We start from the raw sequence: 20,181 nt of genomic DNA, 5'->3' as shown, positions 1-20,181 counted from the left end.
CTGTTCAGTAAAGGAACAGGAAACCTGAGCATATCCTGAATAAGGTTTCCTGATCAGGATCTGACTAGAATACTATCAGGATAAATATATTTAATAAATTGACTTTTTTCACACAGTTTTCCTGTTCAGAAAAGGAACAGGAAACCTTAACGTATTCTGAATAGGCAACCCTGATAAGATTCTGATCAGAATATCATCAGGATAAATATATCAAATAAATTGACTTTTTTCACTCAGTTTTTCTGTTCAGAAAAAGACCAGGAAACCTGAGCATGTCCTGAAAAGGGAATCCTGATGAGATTCTGACAAGAATACTATCAGGATAAATATTTTTTGGATTTAATTTTAATTTTAATTCTAAAACAAAATGACAACGGACAATTTAACAAATTGTTATATTTTATTTTTACGTTGAATTTACGTCGCAAATTCTAATTTAAGTTTTTTTTAGCTGACGTGATTATTATGAAAGCAAAAAATCACATCCGATCATCGATAGACAGCATGGCCGCGCGTGTTAAGGCCCGTAGTTGTAATCTGAACGATCCGAGTTCGCGCCCCGCTAGTGGTTAGGTAATTTCAGTTATGTTAGGTATATACAATCTTATCGTTCAATCTGTTTCATCATTAACATTGCTATAGTAAATTAGTTAACCGATTTACAAAACATCAAATAAAAAAAAACAATTTTTTTTTTTAAATTACTTGATCCGTTTCAGATCAGGAACCCTGTTCCATTCTTGATCAGGTATACTGGTCAGGTTTCCTGATCCGATTCTGATCAGAATCCTAAAAAAAAGCGTTACATTCTGATCCGTTCCTGAACAGGATTCCTGGTTATATTCTAGTCAGGAATCCTGATCCATTCCTGTTCAGGTATCCTGGCTCTAACCCTACAGTCTGGCCATGTTTCCTGATCCGGTTCTGATCAGAACCTTAACTAAATTTTCACTCGGGTTCTTACAGGGCCCAATTGTAAAGTCATCTATTTTAAAATAAAAACAAAAAAAAAAATCGAACGTTAGAAAAAAAATTGAAAAAAGAAAAATCCTACGGAACACTTAGGGTGCAACTTGGAGCACTTGACTATAATTTTTTTCTATTTAAATAATAATTTATTAATGTATATATTATTTGTATTCATGAATATAATTATACTTTCCCTGGTGGAAAAAATCTCTCCGAATTTTCTCCGGATTTCTACGCAATTGAGACTTCCGGAGATATTTAATATTAACGGAGTAATCTCTAGACTACTTTCTTAATATCTCCGGATTTTTTCCGGAATTTTCGCTTTAAAAAACCAACAAACAAGTTATTCCGGGTTCAGTCAGGTTTGGCTCAGGCTAGCCGGATCCGGTTTTCCTTACCCTTTCCTGATCCAAATCGGATCCGGATTGCCGGACTTTAATCGGACTTCATTTTTTTTTTCAAAGTTAACCTCCGGATATGGTCAGGCTTGGCTAAGGTAAGCCGGGTCCGGTTTCCCTGATTTGAAACGGATCCAACTTAGAAGTATTTGAAAAAAAAAAAAAATTAATTTCAGAATGTCATTTTATTTTTTGATAATATGAAATACATTGTTGCATATATATAGTATTAATCATATCAAGTTTTTCTATTCTACATAATTTGATATCCCATTTACCCATGGTGTCCTTATTGTAACCGGATCCGATTCGGAGCCCAGCCGGCGTTACATTTTCAGTCCGAATCGGATCCGGCCAGCCTGATCCGATTCGGATATGTAATCAGATAAACCGGATCCAACCTGGATCCGAATCAGACCGAAATTTCCACTCAGGGAATTTTTTTCCAAAAAAATCCGGAGAAAATCCGGAGAAATATGGAGAAATCCGGAGAGATTATTTCTACCAGGGTCGTGTAAAATGAATATTTGTATTAATCAATATAATAATACTTTTCTATTAAATATGAATATATAGAACTTAACAAAAAGTTGTGATATAACTTTTCATCTAGAAACGACACAACTCACATAAGTTAATTGCCGAAAATAAACAAACGTAATCCTAAAAGATAAGAGGCCCGAATTTTGAGGTTTTCGCAGACCTCCTTCGATTGACGCGTAAGCTCGAAATATTTTTTTTTTTTTTGAGTGGTCTAATATACAGTTGTACCTATATATAGTTGTATATATATATTATAACTATATTGTGTATATATATTATATATAGTTGTATTTACAGTTGTATATATAGTTTGAAATAATATACATAAAAATTAAATGAGTTTTATTACGTTAAAAAAAACTTGTGTAACGCATGAATTTATATATTTTGGGTATTGAATACTTGTTAAATAAATAAAACTTCTCGTATTTATTTTTTTCATACATTTATTAATATTATACCTATAATACGTAAATTAATTTAAATTGCTCCATTAAACGATATTCTAGGTCTGTACTTTACCGGTTGAGTAGCTTGAAAAAAAAAAAATAATAATAATAAACTAAAGTAGTACAGAGAAAAATACAGATAATACAGATTTTTCGTGAGTCCTCTACAGTCTCTACAGAAAATTTTGTCTGATTCTGTGCATCAGTCTGGCAACGCTGCTGCTGCACGTTGTACAAAAAAAGTGTATAAAGTTAATATTATTATTAGTGCGTTAATAGTTAGACAAAATCTGCTGGAAATTAAAAAACATGGGGTCATATCTTTCAAAGCCAATAACAAAAAAAATCTCGACTCACGGGATAGGAAAGAATGTGGTGTTTGGCGCGAGTTCTATGCAAGGATGGAGAAAAAGTCAAGAGGTAGATATTAAAATTTACTTAATCATATCAAATTAATAATATATAGTTGCCACTTGGTTTAGTATTAGAGTGAGACTGGCAGAAGAAGATCACAACAATTACGTGTCTGTGTGACCACGTGGTAACACACATGACACACTCTCCGTGTACTATTAGGGTCCCAAAACCATTGTTCGGTTCAGTTCGGTTGGATTCTCCAAGTTGGCGAACTTCACTGTTTAATATTTTTTTTTTTTTGTGGCAGCTCTGACTCTGCGTTATTTGCCATTTTTGTTATCGCAATAAAAATTTATTCACTTATACTTATTATTGATATATAAAAAAATAATCGACTAATAATATTATCCTTTGTTTACTTAAAAAACATAAACTGTGCAATAACACGAATCTATAGAGAAATATATATAAGAATTTTCGAAATTTATTATTTTTGAGACTTCTGGAGATATTTACGAGCGGTAATTTCCAGACCATATTTTCATAAGATCTCCGGAATTTTTGCTCAAAAAAAAACCAACAAATAAAAAAAGAGAAAAATCAATTAAAAAAACCAGAAATGAAAGTTTACATAGGAAAAATAAATGAGGAATTTATTTCCAAGAAAATCCCGAGAGAAAATCTGAATAAATGATCGTCCGAAAAAATCTAGAGAAAATCCGGAGAAATTTTTTTCTACCAGAGTATTGCTCCAAATATCTGCAAAGGAGAATTCTTCACCAGAGTATAAGCTTGATTAAAAATATTTTTTATGCGTGATGTATATTTATTATTACTCTTGATAATGAAAAATTTTCTTCTAACCAATTGATTATAAATGCAAATAAGAATATGTTTCCCGCTTTTTAAAAATCGTCAGAGTTACGACTTACGATCATCTAATCTCCATAAAAATTAAAATTATTATATTTTCTTTCAGGACGCTCACAATTGCTGCATAAACTTCGATCATAATGCCTCATTATTTGCTGTTTATGATGGCCATTCGGGTCATGAGGTTGCTCAGTATTGTTCCCAAAAATTGCCTGAATTTATCAAGGAAACCGATGCTTATAAACGTGGTGATGTTAGGCAAGCCTTGATTGATGCTTTCCTCGGTTTTGATGCAACACTAAAAAAACCAGAAATCATAAAAATTCTGAAAAAAATAGCAAAAACAAAAGTATCTGATACTGAAATAGCTGAAACATGTGATTCTGATAAAGTCAGTCATTTAGGGATGAAAGCTGAAATTCCACTTGAACAACTTATTGGTCAATATAGACCTAAATCAGATGAATCTAAAAAGAAACGTTGCTCCAAAAAAAATATTTCAAATTCATACTTTCGATGTAGAAAAGCTAAAGATAAAAATCCATCATGTTCAGGCAGTTCAAGTTCATGGGAGACAAGTAAAGCTGATAAAAAAGAAGAATTGCCTGACAGTTCCGGAGATGTTAATGAACAAGTATCATCAAAAATTAAGGCTGACATTAATGGTGAAGATAAATCAAGCTGTGATATCAATGACGATGATGATGACGATGATGATGAAGCTCAAAATAACTCATCTTTAGAACCAGGCTCAAAGTCGGGTTGTACTGCTATTGTTGCACTTCTTCATGGTGAAAACTTGTATGTTGCAAATGCTGGTGATTCGAGATGTGTCTTATGTCGTGATGGTAAAGCACTCGAGCTCAGTTTAGATCATAAACCTAAAGATACAGAAGAAATGAAGAGAATTGAAAGAGCTGGTGGTGAAGTAACTTGGCAGGGAAGAGTCAATGGCAATCTTAATCTTTCAAGAGCAATTGGTGATCATCAATACAAACAAAATACAGAACTTCCACCTGAAGATCAAATGATTTCAGCACTTCCTGATATTAGACATATTTTAATTGATCCGAAAAGAGATGAATTTCTTATCTTGGCTTGTGATGGCATTTGGAATTCTATGTCTAGTTCTGAAGTCGTGAAGTTCGTCAAAAAGAAAATCAATGATGCTGGAGATAATATTTCAAAAGTTTGTGAAGAGGTAAGATACACTATTTACATTCAATACATGTTTATATTTAATCTTGTCTGAATTTGAAGCATTAGTAATCAATACTTTTTTTTTCGTTTTTTAACTTATAGCTTTTTGACCACTGCTTAGCTCCAGACACACGTGGTGCTCAATTAGGCTGTGACAATATGACAACAATTATTGTTAAATTTAAAAATTCAACACTGATTCCAAAAAATAATATTGAAAATAACGAAGTTGAAGGTACAAAAAAGAAAAAAAGAAAAATAAATAATTTAAAAAAGTAATTTAAGGTGATAGAATTGTATTTCAAAAATATTTCTTATTTTTACAATAATAATGCTTTTTTTTTTTCGTTTTATTTTCCTAACAAAATTTTATAGATTAAATAACAATTTTGGCTGATGCGGATGTAAACTTTGTAGTTTCTTCGTGAATTATAAGAATCACTTGAAATCGAAATTTTCAATTATTATTAGATATTTGACGTTATCACAAACATACATACAGATAATTATCTGAAAAATATTTTGAAACCATATGAAAGATAAAAAAATGTGCCTTTTGAGAATAAGAAAAATTCTCTAATAATTGTTTTGAAGAAATAAAAAATGTAAAAACTATACAACTTGGTTATTTGTCTTTAGCTTACACATATTCGTACATTAGCCAGTCTCAACAGTACACACACAAAAAGAAAAAAATAATTATAATAATGTTGATGTATCGAAAAATTAAAATAAACAAAATTATATAAATTTTTATCAGAAGAAAATGATTATTCACTTATTCTGGTTTAAAACTATTTCTTTTTGCAGCTTATTAAATATATCTATTATCGACAACATGAAAGATAAGAGACCCAAAGTTAAATTTTAATTTTCTTTTTTTCTTTGTAAATTCAATTAACTGTAAAGTGCTCAATGATTTCAAGTTGTTCCACTTCTAGAAGAGAAAAAAATTATAAACATTAAATTAATATTTATCATAATTGTGTTTAATTATTGCCTTAATTTAATTTCCATATTATTAATTTATTGATATTTAATTAGTTCTTGCACATTTTTGTTTATCGCAAGATCCGGTAGATCACCTCTCAACTGTCATCACAATTTCAAATTGTTTTGTAAATAAAAAAAATCATGGCTACCACAACAAAATATCAAAAGTTTTCTATGATCGCAATCTTGAACTTCCGGGCTTCTGAGTCAGTTTTCAAATGGGCCCCAAGTCCAAAGAGTGCAAAGACCGCTCCTATTGCGCTTCTAATTTCACGCAAGTTAAAAAAGAAAGGGAAAAAAATAGAGGGGGATCATTTAAAGTGGGGATAACCACATGTGAAAAAAAGCACATGTTCCAAGGTTCCAACCTATTCTATCATATGCGCATATTCCATACTAGATTCATCACATTGCATCACGTTTATCATAAAGCCACGTGTTGTATATTGCATTTACTAACTAATTTAACAATTAACAAAGTGAAAGGTTAATAAGCTAAATATAAAGTTTATAATTAATAATTACTGATTTTGTTATATCATACCACTTAAATAATGGCTCACGTTGTAACAGTTCATCAACCAACAGCAGTAACAGCTTGTGTTTCAGGTAAGAATACTTGTTGTTATCTCATTGCTCAACATAGTTCTGTTAATAACAAAGAGAAATCAAGATCAATTTCAAATAACAAAAGCTCGCCTTAAGCTTACAAGTATACTAATCCAAATGTTTTTAATTATTTTTAGGCAATTTTACATCATCAACAGATTCAAATCTTATTTTGGCTAAGGATACAAAATTAGAAATCTACCTACTTACACCAGAAGGTTTACGACCACTCAAAGGAATTGAAATTCATGGAGAAATATCGGTCATTAAAATATTCCGACCTCTTGTAAGTATTTAATAAAAACAAAAATAATTTTTAGTTTATTATATAAAAAATATATTTTCGAAATTGAATAATAATATTAATCAATTTTCAGCATGAAAAAAAAGATTTGCTTTTTCTTCTTACAACAACATATGATGCCATGATACTTGAGTGTTCTGGGGTGGGTGAAGACATGGAAATAATAAAAAAAGCAACTGGTAATGTTGCTGACAGCATTAGTCAACCGTTAGAGAATGCAGATATCAAAGCAGTTATTGATCCAGAAGCAAGAGTTATTGGTCTTCGATTGTATGATGGTTTCTTTACAATAATACCACTTGAGAAAGCTAACCCAGAGCTAAAGGCATCATCAATACGTATGGATGAACAGCTAGTTATAAATGTTGATTTTCTTCATGGCTGTGCCAACCCAACGGTGGTCATAATTCATCAAGACATAGATGATCGTCGGGTAAAAACTCACGAAATATCCCTGCGTGACAAAAAATTTGTGAAAGAACTCTGGAAGGAGAGTGTTGAGCGTGAAACAAGGATGGTTATAGGAGTGCCATCTCCAACATGTGGAGCAATATTCATCGGTCAAGAGAGTATACTTTATCATGATCATGGCCCTTCTTGGGTTGCAATTGTTCCACCAATACTCAAATACAGTCCAATAACATGTTATGCCAAAATTGATGCACAAGGTCTACGTTATTTGCTTGGTGACATGGCTGGTAATCTATTCATATTATGTCTCGAACAAGAAAGAAAACCTGACGGTACCACTGTCATAAAGGATTTAAAATTTGAATTTTTGGGTGAAGTCAGCATTCCTGAGTGTATAACATATTTTGACAATGATGTTGTATTTGTCGAAAGTCGTTTAGGTGATTCGCAATTGATAAAACTCCTTACAAAACCTGATCAATATGGATCATATTGTGTAGAAATTGTTGATAAAGCTGTTGTTGATCTTGAAGGAGAAATGGTAAAATTTTCCTCTCTAAAGAGTGCTACAAAAGGCGGCAACAGGTTTAACTCAATCATGTCTCTGTTTATGGTTTACCTAAGAACTGTCGTCACACGTTTTAGCCAGTTTTTCCTGAGAATGTTCAGGTGAATACAAAGTACATAGTTGACTCTCCAGGGCTGCTATTGACGGCACAGTAGAGTGGATCCATAGATGATTCTCTACCCAGAAGTGATGTTTTACGGAAATATTCAAAGATTTCCGTATCGAATTGTGCACATGCTGTTGCGCAATTTTCAATTTTAAATATCAATTTTGGGTATTTAGTGTACCAACTCAAATTTTTTTTTGAAATATGTATAACGGTTGTATTTGGCAACATTAAATCGATTAATAAAAATCAAAATATAAAAATCTATAGTGTTTTGCCTCTTCCCATATCTACTCATATTCAATGTATAAATTTAATAATTTAATTATTTCTCTAGGATCTCTAAGGGCTCAAACTCACGACAAGCAACGTTTCGCTTGTAAACATAGCCGACATAATTCTGAGCGTTCTGAACATGCGCAGTACGTAAAATTACTAGAAAAATCACGTCAACTGGGTACATATCACTAGCTTTATGGGAATTAAAACGGCCATATTTATGAGTTCGACACAACCCAACTTGTTGCGCATGCTCAGTGCGTTTTACAATCAAAATGTTGCTTGTCGTGAGTAGGTGCTTTCTTTTGTGTATTTTTTTTTTCACTTTAATGCGCATGATCATACACATGCGTAAATCATGCAAAATTAAGGAGAGAGCAGTGGCGTCGAAACAAATAATTCTTAAAACATAAAAATTAAAACATGGCTGATCCAGCTCTTTATGTCCTACGCTGCATTTAACTGCGCATGCGCGAAAATAAACAGGAAAAAGAATAAATACACAAAAGAAAGCACCTAGTTTGAGCTCTTATTCCAGTGGTAACATTTTGTTGCATAAATTATGGTGGCTATCTAGAGTGCACTACTTTTACTCATGTACTGCGCACTACGTAATGCGCAGTTTTTATCACCACGCACTTCAACTCACCGGCTCTAGGGTCCGTTCACAAACTCTCATTTTTTCGGATCTTCAAGATAGCAGGTGCTTTTTTTTAGATGTTTATTTTTTTCACTTCAATGAGCATGATCATACATATACGCATATTATGCAAACATGAGGAGAGAACAGTGGCATCGAACAAATAAAGGTGAATTTTCAATAAATTTTAATTCTTAAAAAATAAGAATTAAAACATAGCTGATCTAGGGGAGCGTTCGATAGCTGGCCGAGGGTCTCGGCCTGAGCCAACAGAAAGACAACTTGATAAACCAAAAATTGCTATGAGATAATCCCATTTAAATATTTGAAATTATAATGTAGCAGTGCTGACACTACGAACATATAAAATAAACCATGATGAAAAATTGGCCGGATTTTTGGCCTCGGCCAGCAGTCTAATTCACAGGTCTTTAGGGCTTTTTTCCTCCACTGGCGGCGCTTGTGGAGCTTTTGTATGTGAAATCTATATAAAAAAAAATTTACAAGCGCCATTAGCGGCAAAAAAAAGTCCTAAATTGTAAGAAATTTGCCCTGTGAATCGGACTGCAGCTATCGAACGCTCCCTAGCCACTCATGTACTACGCTATTGCAAACTGACTTTTTGCTGACTGCGCATTCAACCACGCATGCGCAAAAATAAATAGGAATAAAATACCCAAAAGAAAGCACCTATTACGAATGGATCCCAGGGATGAAGTCTGGTGTTAAGTTAACCCCATGGAGGTCTACAAGCATAGGCTGTTAAAGCATAGGCTGTTGGTGAAGCTCACGAAATGGAGCAAGTCAGTACCTTTTTTTGCCAGTGATGGCGCTTGTGCTCCGTCAGCCCCATGTTTACATTTTTGGCACTCTCATGAATACACGATAATGTGAAAAATCTAAGTATATAATTATTAAAAAATTATAATTACCGATGTTTACATTTTTTTTTTTTATGTAGTTTGAATGAATCATTACATTTTTTTGCTCGTTGCAAATATTAATACCTACTATAATTTTGCTATTTTTGTATACATTTGAGTCTTTTCTCTATTTGATGATAAATGAATATCATTGTAACGATGACAAAGTGTATTCGCATACGAAAAATTATGAAAAAGCTTAAAATTTGAGATCTTAGGTCATGTTTATATAATAATAATAATTTAATGGCACTTTACCTTTTGCTTAAATCACCTTCTGCTGCAAGATCTTTTTTTTTAAGACTTTTTTTACTGTAGTAGTTGGTGGAGGTTTTCGATACTTCTTGGATTCTAATTTTATAACACAAGACATGCACCTTAAACGTGGTCGACCAATACCTTGTTTAATACAACAAGAAACAATACCTTCACAAACGGTATCAAAAACGAATCTAAAACGTAAACATATAAAGAGATAATAATAATATACATCCCGAGGAACGAAATTTATATATAACTTTATATAATTATATAAAATTTTATAAAGTTGTATAAAGTTATATATGGTTTTATATTGCCACTTTATTTATAAAGCTATATATAACAGGTTGTATAAAACTTTATATAACTATATAAAACTTCATACAATTTTATACAAGTGTATAAAGGTATATAAAATTGTATAAATGTATATGTAACTGTATTTTAAAATGGTCAAACGCAAAATTTAGACATAAAAAACTGTCCACGCTCAGGACTTGAACCCCATACCTTTCGGTTACCAACCCGACGCAGTACCCGATGCGCCACGATAACGCATGTGAATACAAAAATTTATTTGCTTTACATCAACAAGCAAAAGTCACGCCTGCGCAGTTGACTAAAAAGTGGGGGCAGTTGACATTTTGAGTCCGTCATCAATTTGCTATGCCCCATTGTAATTTTAAATATGTTATTGTTATTAAAATTACGCGACATTGTAAATTTTCAGAGATCATTTTAATTTTGTCCACAACAGCAGAGTAAATTTATAAATATACAAAGCAAAATATTTTGCTATGCTGCAATGTAATTTTAGGCTGGATTTTAAATTTGGTTTCTGTAAAATTTCTTTATGCGTTGTAATTTTTTCATCAAAATAGCAAAAAAACGTAAGAAAATTGCTATGGTACATTTTAATTTTTCAAGACTACAATTGTTTTTTCGTTAAAATAGTAAATTTTTAATAGTCAAAGATAGTTCTTGGTAATGTGGCAGCATAGTAAAATTTGATGAAATTTTTTTCCGTGTAAACTCTATTTACCTTATTATACCTTCTTTGCTTACATACTTATTATACTTATTGACCTTTTTCGATAGTAACCTATCATTTTCGTTCATGATGCTGTTGAACTGAATAGAACACATTATTCCAATTAAAGAAGCCAGCGAATATATGAACTCGCTCTATTTTATTATTTGTAACTTGGTTCACTAATTTATAAATATTATGTTCTATAAAGGTTAATATAATTATATAAAACTGTACATGTATAAAACTTATTTATACTGCTATATAGCTATATATAACCTTATAAAGTTATATATAGTCATATACAATTGTATATATCTTCATACAATTGTATATAACTATATATAACTTTATATACCTTTATAACGATCGTTCCTTGGGTAAAAATATCTTCGTATATTCATATACAAGTTTATATACTTTTATAAAACTATATGAAACTTTATACAGCTACATATAGAAATATATAGCTTTATATAATTATATATACTTATACACAAATCGTTCACAACTTTGTACACATTTATATATAACTTTATAAAATTATATATAGCTGTATATAACCTTATAAAGTTGTATATAATTATATATAGAGAGTTTAAAAATTCTTCAAATTTTTATATAATTATATAAAATTATATAAAATTTTATAAAATTTTATAAAGTTATATGTGAATATATAAAGGTATATAAAGATATATATAAATTTCGTTCCTCGGGATTGTATAATGTATTCAGTTAAAACAATTTACCTTCCAGTATCTTTTAAAGTGGCACAGAGTTTCCAATTATAAATTGTTGTTAAATAATCAACGACTTGACTCATATTTTTGAAATTATGCTGCAAATAATCTTGATGTACATGAACAAACTCCATCAAAACCCGAGAATTTAAATTATCATATATTTCCACTCGACGCAATATATTATCAGTTGGAACCGATACAAAAATTACTGTTTTTTTATCAGGGGCTACAGTATGAGCCCAGTCACAATTTCCAGGATATTTTATATTATTCAGGTTATTGAGTAGAGAATCAAAAGTAAATGGCACTTTACAGTGTTCAGTTGGTAGTTCTTGAATTTCCATGTCTTCATGGTCTACAGTCTGAGTTGACGCATGTATCGTATGTAATGATGATTTAGTTGGTGCATGAACATCAGAGTCAATTTGTTCATGAACATAACATTGCATTGGTACATCAAATTCATGCTCATCTGGTACATGAACATCAGAGTCAATTTGTTCATGAACATTACATTGAATTGGTACATAAAATTCATGCTCATCTGGTACATTAACATCAGAATCAATGGATGCATGAACATAAGAATCAATTGGTGCATCAATATTAGATTCATTTGGTACTTCATCATTTGCTTTTCTTGTCTCGTTATCAACCTGTAATATTGTATTATCTGGAGTTGAACAGACGTCTGAAGATATAGGGACAGCCTTAGGTTTCAGTCCTTTTTTACTACGAGGATATATCCACGTTTCTGAAGGTAATTTTTGAGTATATTGTGACAGAACATCACTTGGATGAAAATGTTTTTCACAAACCAAACTTAATACACTGAGAGGTTTCCGTAGCATTGGAAGATTTGATTTCCAAGCATCAAAAAGTTGAGGATCCTAAAGTTGTTAAGAATATGTTAAATGCAAATTTAAATGTAAAATGAATATATATATGCTTGTATAATATATTTCATTGAAATTCTACCTTTGGAACATGAAAAAGAGAAATATTATTTTTATTCCCCTTTGATGATTGACAGTTGAGGACAATACATTTCCGTACCATGTTTCCTGCTAAAAAAAACAGCAGTAATAATAAAATTATTATAAATATAGTTATAACTCTAATTAATATAATATAATGTTGTAAACAATTAAAATATAAAGAACTCACTTACGTTTAAATGTAGACTTATTACTGGTGAAATTAATTTATTACTTAATGATTTTAGTAAAAATAGTCACACAAATTATTAAATGATTATACTTTGACTATTATAAACATAGATTCATACAACATAGACTTGTCAAGTTTATGTTTATAATGTGAAAAAGTTCACAAAAAAAAGTAAACAAACATAACATGTGACATGGGGCCGACAGAGCACAAGCGCCATCACTGGCAAAAAAAAGTACTGACTTGCTCTATTCTGATTGATTCTGATTCTGTGAGCTTTCGAGAGATTACCCTCCTTGGACCTTGTAGACCTCCATGGTTAACCCTGCACCCGTATTCACAGGGCATTACAATTTAGGGCTTTTTTCATCCACCGGTGGCGCTTGTGGAGCTTTTATATGTAAAATCTATATAAAAAAAATTTTATAAGCGCCATCAGTGGCAAAAAGAAGCCCTAAATTGTATAAAATTTGCCCTGAGAATACGGGTGCAGTAAACCCACTGAAATACATGGAGGTGTTAAACTCCATGCTGAAATATAATAAAACTGGAAGGTGAACTCCTATGCTTAGCCAATGCACGGAGTGTCGCTAGAGATAGCAATATATTAATTGGCATTCCCTCTCACTCACGCATGCGCACAACAACTCCTGTACAGTCAACGTACATACAAACTATGTAAATACAGTACTATGTAGTAGAATTGCAGAGTGCAGTATCTGCAGTATTATTATTATTATGTTTCAGTGCATGGAACATTGTGAATGTTTGACATCAAAAACTATCAAAAATATTTTTATAAATTATATTGTTTAATAAAAAATATCACAAAGTACAAAACAAAACAAAAACTAATATTCGTGCTTTAACTTATTTCGGATTAAAAATGGTGGTGTATTGTTGCGTTAAAAATTGTAAAAATGATTGGATTCCAAATTCTAACCTCACATTTCACAGGTATTTGCCTTTTTTATTATAATAATGTTTAAATAATAGTATTGTTGATTAAAAATAAATATAATAAATCAATACAGTTTAGTAGTGGAACAATTCGATATAATAATTAAAAACTTGTTATTATAATTTGAAGGTTTCCATGGTCAAATCCATCACTACTAAATGCTTGGGTTAATGTTATGCCACTTAGGAATAACAATATCAACAAAAGTTCACGCATTTGTAGTGATCATTTTACTGAAAATGATTATGAAAATAATGGAAGAATTTACAGACGCCTAAAAAAAAATGCTGTACCACAAATTTTTCCATGTTATGACCTGTCAAACGTAAGTTATTCAACTAATTATTGTTTTCGATTTTTTTATTTGAAATCAACTTTTTGATATACAACACTTATTTATAAATCTATTGACATAAATTACAGGCACTATCTGATTCTTCTCATGACAATGTCACCAATAATTCAACTCAGAACATCCTCACTAACTTGTCACCACTTTGTGAAGGTTCACAACATTCTCTAACTCCTTTAACAAATAATATACTTCACGAGCATAGTAACGATTCATCTTCAGCAAAAAACATGGAAACACTCAACACTGATGAACAAGTATAAATATTATTAAATCTATTCGATTCATAATGAGAGTAATTTTAAACCATGTAATATATTTCTATCATTTTCAGAGAACTGAAAGCACAAACAACAAAATTTTAGAAGAGAAAGAAACTTCTTATCGAAGAAGAATTAAAACTCTTCAGAGAAGACTACAACGTAATCATCAAAAACTTGAAAAAATGTCTAATGTTATTAAATTACTGAGAAGTGAAGGTAATTGTACAGAAAAATTAGAAAAAGAACTTCAAAAAAGATTCTCTAATGAAGTATTAGAACTTTTTTTAAATTTAAAGAATAACCAAGATAAACCAAAAAAAGGCTATCGGTATACAGAAAAAATGAAAGAATTTGCTAACACGATTTATTTCTATTCACCTCAAGCATATAAATCATTACAAAAAAAATTATGTCTTCCTGATAAAACAACATTACAAAAGTGTATAAATGCTACATCCCTAGCGGATGGCTCGACTCTCCAATGTAGCACTCAGTCGACAGCGAATTGACAGCCATTCGACAGCATATATAAAACGTAATTCACGAGCACCGGATAATCGAAATGAGTTGGAAAAATATGAAATAAATATAAGATTATAAACAATAACTTAAACTGACTGAAACCTTGATTAGTACATGTATTTAATATTAAATAAGAGATTAAATTATACACGGTAGAGAGGTTAGATTGACATGATTCGCATTTCTACTGGAGTCAGAAAGCTGTCGAGCCTCAGACCATTAATCGGTAATTGACTCGGTCATTATTACCGAGATATTTTGTCACTAAATCGACAGGCTTTCGACACCGAATTGAGAGCTGTCTAATTTATGCATTTTTCATTGTTTTAAATTGTTTAAACATTATAATAGACTTTATTAATGATAGATTAGTATTTTTCTATATAAAAATTAATAAAAAATATAAAAAAACTTGTAAAAATTAAAAAAAAAAAATTTTTTTTTTTGTTTATAATTTTTAAATTAATTGTTAATAACAATTGCATGTAAAAAACATAATAAAACAGTATAATTAAGCATTTAAAGTATAAACAATCGCCAAAATAATATTTTTTCAATTTTATATCACTATATGCCAGTTGACATATAGCTGGAAATATTGTTAGAAAATTTATTAATAAATGTAATTGTTCTTTCTGTCATGACAGTTCTATCAGAATTAAATAATGAGCATAATTATACAGTTCCTGATTTAAATCAATACAAATCATTCACATGTTTTGTTGATAGAGGAGGACTGTGTATACCATCTAAAAGTATTTTTGAAATTGCTAAATATTGTGAAAAATTATTTAGAGCACAAGTTGATATTTTCAAAAATATTAACGACATAAATTTTAGAGAAACAATGTGTGCTGCTGCAATAACACATTTTTTGCCTATCATTTCAAAATTATTTATTCCTGCTCATCCAGTTGTTGAAACTGTACATGACTGGAATCAATTACATGAGTATAAAATTATAAAATTCTTCACTGCAGCATACGTAAAAATTCGTTTGTTGCATGCATATTCTAAATTGAAAACTCTTAATGATTTGGGTACCAAAGCATCTATGCGTCCAAAACTAACAAAACTTGTTTTATTCAGTAACGTTTAAAATTTTATTTAAATGAATGTTTGAGTTTGAATAATTTAAAGAAAAAATGTTAATTCTTAATTTTTATACTTGTTAATAACTCATTTAAGAATACTTGTTCTTTATATTATTGATATTTTTTTTTATGATATTTATTATTTGATTATTATTACAAATATTGCTATTATTGACATTTTCTTCATTATATTTGTTGTTTGATTATTATTACAAATACTTTTTTTTGCTTTTGATAAGCATTTATCCTAAGTTCTGTACCTAATAATAATTTAATATCTTGAATTACTGTATTGATACTAAATATAAGCTCAGTGAGTAAACCTCGATTCAAAAATGTGCAAAAATGCACCTCCATTTGGATATGAAAGTATGAAACTCTTGATGTATTATACTGTTTTAAAACTTGTCTTAAACCTCGGTATAATACTGCGGTATCATACGTACTGATACCTACCCAACACTGCTCGCCGGTTGTCCTCTAGTGGACACCGGGCTTTAAATATTCATCTCCATGCTGAATGCCCATGAGTTTATGTCTTAACCCTACTTTAATCAGCTGTTATACATTTTTTTGACGGTTAATGAAAGAAAATTAAAAAGTAGACCTGTACTTGTATATGATTTTGGAGCATGGAGACCATGATGGAAACATCCGCTGATGATGATTCATCAAAAACAATTTTATCCAGAATTAAATCACATAGTGGTGAAGTTTTATGTGGTGATACATTGGACCTTCCTATCAACATAACAGTTGGAAAACTTCAATTAATTTGCAATGCATTGCTGAAAAATGAGGATCCAGTTCCATTAGCATTTTTTGTAAATGATGTCGAAATCACCGGATCATTGATAGATAATCTTGGTAAAGATTTTTCAATAAGTGAAAATATTGTGGATATTGTTTATCAACCACAAGCAGTTTTTAAGGTTAGATCAGTAACCAGGTGTACAGGATCCATAGAAGGTATGCCAGTTTTAAGGAATATTTTTAATACAAATAATGATGATTTTTTTTCGGTTAAATAAACTATTTTAATTAAAAACATTCAAGGTCACAAGGAGGCAGTCATCTCTGTTGCATTTTCTCCAGATGGTCAAAATTTAGCAAGTGGTTCAGGAGATACAACAGTAAGATTGTGGGATATTTTTACTCAGACACCTCAGTTCACTTGTTCTGGACATAAAAATTGGGTACTTTGTATATCTTGGTCACCATGTGGTAAAAAATTAATATCAGGATGCAAGAATGGTACAATTATACAATGGGATCCAGCAACTGGCAACCAAATTGGTAATAAAAACAGATAAAAATATAAATATTTATTTCAAAATATTTACTCTATTAATATATCAATGTAAATGTTCAACTAATTTTATTCGTTTATTCGTTTTTTGATTATCAAGGTCGCAATATGACTGGACATAAAAATTTTATAACTGCACTTGCATGGGAGCCGTATCATCAAAATACTGAATGTCGATATTTTGTATCATCATCTAAAGATGGTGATTTGAGAATTTGGGATTCAATACTTGGACAAACGACTATTGTTCTTGCTGGACATACAAAAAGTGTTACTTGTGTTAAATGGGGTGGAAGTGGACTAATTTATTCTGGATCACAAGATAAGACAATTAGAGTTTGGCGTGCAAAAGACGTAAGAATTAAATTTAAAACGAATAATAAAAACAATGATAATTTTAAACAATACTTATCAATAATCTTTAATGATGTTTTTTGTTGCATTTTAGGGTATTTTGTGTCGAATTCTTGTTGGTCATGCCCACTGGATAAATTCATTAGCTTTGAATGTTGATTATGTTCTTCGAACTGGTCCATTTGACATGTCCAAAAGTTCAAACGAGGAAAAAGATCCATGTCAACGTGCATTAAAACGTTATCAAGCAATTGGAGAAGAAATATTAATATCTGGGTCAGATGACTATACACTCCATTTATGGAAACCAGAAAAAGAAAAGAAATCATTTCGTAAGTAACTTGAAAAATTTATTATTAAATTGAAACTTTTTAATCATTTGAATGAAAAAAATAATTTAATAATTACAGAAAAAATGACTGGACATCAGCAATTGATTAATGATGTGAAATTTTCACCTGATGGACGTATAATTGCATCAGCATCATTTGATAAATCCATCAAACTGTGGGAAGGATTAACTGGTAAATTTATAAGTACTCTTCGTGGTCATGTTCAGGCAGTATACACAATTGCTTGGAGTGCTGATTCACGTCTTCTTGTTAGTGGATCATCTGATTCTACTCTTAAAGTTTGGTCAATGAAAACAAAAAAACTTGCACAAGATCTTCCTGGACATGCAGATGAAGTATATGGTGTTGACTGGGCACCAGATGGTTTAAGAGTTGTCTCTGGTGGTAAAGATAAAGTTTTACGTTTATGGCAAAATTAAAATGATTCATTAATTTATTATTGTTATTTATTAACTCATTAATTTTGTCATAATCGAAGAATTTCTTGTTGCCACATTTCCATTTTTTCACTGTAAATAAATCGATAAATAAACAAACCAAGAAAATAAATTCTGCATTATATTTGAAGAAAAAATAAAAAGTAAAATCTTAAATATAATAAATAAATAAATTACTATTTTATGGAGGCTATTACATATTGTTTTTCAATTATAATTAATAATTATAATCTCTCAATTTTTTTTTTTTGCTCTCATTGAGTTTACTTTTTATAGCTTGTCTTTGATTCCTTTTTTTATTTTTGAATATTCGCTTGAAAAAAAAAAAAATAAATATCTTTTATAATTTTGAGTATTGGTGTTTATTTTCTAGCCTCAATGTAAAAATGATTTCAACACCCGGAGCTTGTTGCAAAACGCAGCAATTTTGCTTATACATTTTTTTTTCTTATTTTTGTAGCTTTCAATTTGAAACTTTCAAGAGTATATATCCGTATCAATAAAATTTAGATTTTCTAGTTCATCATGGAGGTGAATAGTTCATGAATAATAAGTGAAGCTCGCAATCATTATTATAGTTTAGTGTAGTGCAGCACTACTACGTAGTATTAAATATATGACTACTACTACTAGTTTGTATACACGTTGACTGTACAAGATTTAATGTACGCATATGCATTAGTGAGAGAGAAATACCACAGTGTATCGCTATCTCTGACAACACGTCCGTGCATTGGCTGGGCATATGTAGAAGTTCACGCTCCAGATTTATTATATTTCAGTGGGTGGTATGATTGGTTTATATTGGTTATAGTGGGAGTAATATTGGAGAGGGTAAAATCATGGCTATATAAGCCAGGGCACAGCTCTCAAAAGACCTCTCAGCCTTCGGGCAGTAGAGCATCCAGGTTCTCTGGCGAGTCATCCCAGAACCTTGGACCCCCCCCCCCCCGAAGTGGAGTCATCCCTTCTACCCAATTACCCCCTAGAAGCGGAGCCATCCCTTATTACCCTCTATCCCTAATTACCCCCCCCTAGAAGTGGAGTCATCCCTTCTACCCAATTGTACCCAATTCCCATCCCTTATTACCCTCTATCCCTAATTACCCCCCCTAGAAGTGGAGTCATCCCTTCTACCCAATTGTACCCAATTACCCCCAGAAGTGGAGCCATCCCTTCTACCCAAATACCCCCTAGAAGTGGAGCCATCCCTTCTACCCAAATACCCCCTAGAAGCGGAGCCATCCCTTCTATCTAATTACCCACCACCCCCAAGTGGAGTCTATCCAATTACCCCCTCCAGAAGTAGAAGATTATTCTTCTAAACTGCCCCCCTCTCCCTTCCAGATAGTTACCCGACATGTTTGACATTATTATTATTATTGCTTACATAGTTAATTGCTCTCCTTTGTTATTAGTCATTATTATTGGTCAATCAATTATCATTTGGTTGGTCCAAAATCCTGACTTAAGGGCATTGAAATTGCGTGAGAATGTAGTGTAAATGCCACGTATGAAAATAGTGCCCAAACACGGACCTGATTACTTGGATTATTGTTGTGAAGTGATATGTGTCTTTTATTAATCAGTGTAACCCCAACGTTGTTCAGTGAAAGAAAGTCAAGTGAAAAATGTGTGAAAATCCTTTTTGTCAGAATATTTTTGTTTGCTCACTAAGCTCATTTTTGCCACCTTCCCCAGTCG

At 31.2% G+C, this 20,181-nt stretch overlaps 4 protein-coding genes and 1 long non-coding RNA gene across 11 annotated transcripts; 3 read left to right on the top strand and 2 right to left on the bottom strand.

The window, feature by feature from the left end:
• Positions 1–2,576: 2,576 nt before the first annotated feature.
• LOC122857462 (probable protein phosphatase 2C 21) lies at positions 2,577–4,996 on the top strand (the record flags this gene model as incomplete). The annotated part of the gene is made up of 3 exons (XM_044159634.1): positions 2,577–2,782; positions 3,699–4,793; positions 4,895–4,996. Coding segments are annotated over exons 1-3 (1,308 nt in total), but the record flags the coding sequence as incomplete, so codon positions are not given.
• Positions 4,368–12,969, bottom strand: LOC122857463. 7 transcript variants are annotated; one of them, XR_006374199.1, is made up of 6 exons: positions 12,834–12,969; positions 12,641–12,729; positions 11,669–12,552; positions 9,884–10,077; positions 6,330–6,433; positions 4,368–4,473 (listed from the first exon to the last, which is right to left on the bottom strand). XR_006374199.1 is itself a non-coding variant. In XM_044159638.1 (5 exons), exons 2-4 carry the CDS (start codon positions 12,719–12,721, stop codon positions 9,891–9,893), a joined length of 1,152 nt encoding a protein of 383 aa, XP_044015573.1. In that variant the 5' UTR covers positions 12,722–12,729; positions 12,834–12,969; the 3' UTR covers positions 5,309–5,729; positions 9,884–9,890. The 7 variants fall into 7 exon arrangements, 3 of the variants coding, with proteins under 3 accessions (XP_044015573.1, XP_044015572.1, XP_044015571.1); XR_006374200.1 differs by lacking the exon at positions 4,368–4,473 and adding an exon at positions 5,309–5,729 and having other exon boundaries at positions 12,830–12,969; XR_006374201.1 differs by lacking the exon at positions 4,368–4,473 and adding an exon at positions 5,309–5,729 and having other exon boundaries at positions 12,641–12,726; positions 12,830–12,969.
• LOC122857464 (DNA damage-binding protein 1-like) lies at positions 6,408–9,090 on the top strand. The gene is made up of 2 exons (XM_044159639.1): positions 6,408–6,680; positions 6,772–9,090. Exon 2 carries the CDS (start codon positions 6,820–6,822, stop codon positions 7,780–7,782), a length of 963 nt encoding a protein of 320 aa, XP_044015574.1. The 5' UTR covers positions 6,408–6,680; positions 6,772–6,819; the 3' UTR covers positions 7,783–9,090.
• A 580-nt stretch (positions 12,970–13,549) lies between the features above and the next one.
• On the top strand, positions 13,550–15,683 carry LOC122857460 (THAP domain-containing protein 1). Its single transcript, XM_044159633.1, has 4 exons — positions 13,550–13,789; positions 13,923–14,118; positions 14,217–14,402; positions 14,480–15,683. The coding sequence occupies exons 1-4, from the start codon at positions 13,719–13,721 to the stop codon at positions 14,915–14,917; spliced, it is 891 nt and encodes a 296-aa protein (XP_044015568.1). The 5' UTR covers positions 13,550–13,718; the 3' UTR covers positions 14,918–15,683.
• A 440-nt stretch (positions 15,684–16,123) lies between these two features.
• On the bottom strand, positions 16,124–19,102 carry LOC122857461. The gene is made up of 3 exons (XR_006374197.1): positions 18,655–19,102; positions 18,495–18,549; positions 16,124–18,418 (listed from the first exon to the last, which is right to left on the bottom strand). It is a non-coding gene; the product is annotated as an uncharacterized LOC122857461 (long non-coding RNA).
• Between the last annotated feature and the right edge of the window lie 1,079 nt (positions 19,103–20,181).

This window comes from Aphidius gifuensis, linkage group LG5, assembly GCF_014905175.1.
Source record: "Aphidius gifuensis isolate YNYX2018 linkage group LG5, ASM1490517v1, whole genome shotgun sequence".
Classification (NCBI taxonomy): domain Eukaryota; kingdom Metazoa; phylum Arthropoda; class Insecta; order Hymenoptera; family Braconidae; genus Aphidius; species Aphidius gifuensis.
Note: the sequence above shows the minus strand (reverse complement) of the source record. Positions and strands in the feature narration are given on the sequence as shown.

What these genes read in the sequence shown, in the direction of transcription:
- LOC122857464 (XM_044159639.1), top strand. Translation starts at nt 6,820, where the DNA reads ATGATACTTGAGTGTTCTGGGGTGGGTGAAGACATGGAAATAATAAAA.
- LOC122857463 (XM_044159638.1), bottom strand. Translation starts at nt 12,721, where the DNA reads ATGGTACGGAAATGTATTGTCCTCAACTGTCAATCATCAAAGGGGAAT. An exon ending in CTCTTTTTCATGTTCCAAAG is followed by an intron (nt 12,553 to 12,640) that starts GTAGAATTTCAA and finishes TAACAACTTTAG; the next exon opens with GATCCTCAACTTTTTGATGC. An exon ending in ACTTTAAAAGATACTGGAAG is followed by an intron (nt 10,078 to 11,668) that starts GTAAATTGTTTT and finishes TTTACGTTTTAG; the next exon opens with ATTCGTTTTTGATACCGTTT.
- LOC122857460 (XM_044159633.1), top strand. Translation starts at nt 13,719, where the DNA reads ATGGTGGTGTATTGTTGCGTTAAAAATTGTAAAAATGATTGGATTCCA. An exon ending in TCTAACCTCACATTTCACAG is followed by an intron (nt 13,790 to 13,922) that starts GTATTTGCCTTT and finishes TATAATTTGAAG; the next exon opens with GTTTCCATGGTCAAATCCAT. An exon ending in CACTCAACACTGATGAACAA is followed by an intron (nt 14,403 to 14,479) that starts GTATAAATATTA and finishes TATCATTTTCAG; the next exon opens with AGAACTGAAAGCACAAACAA.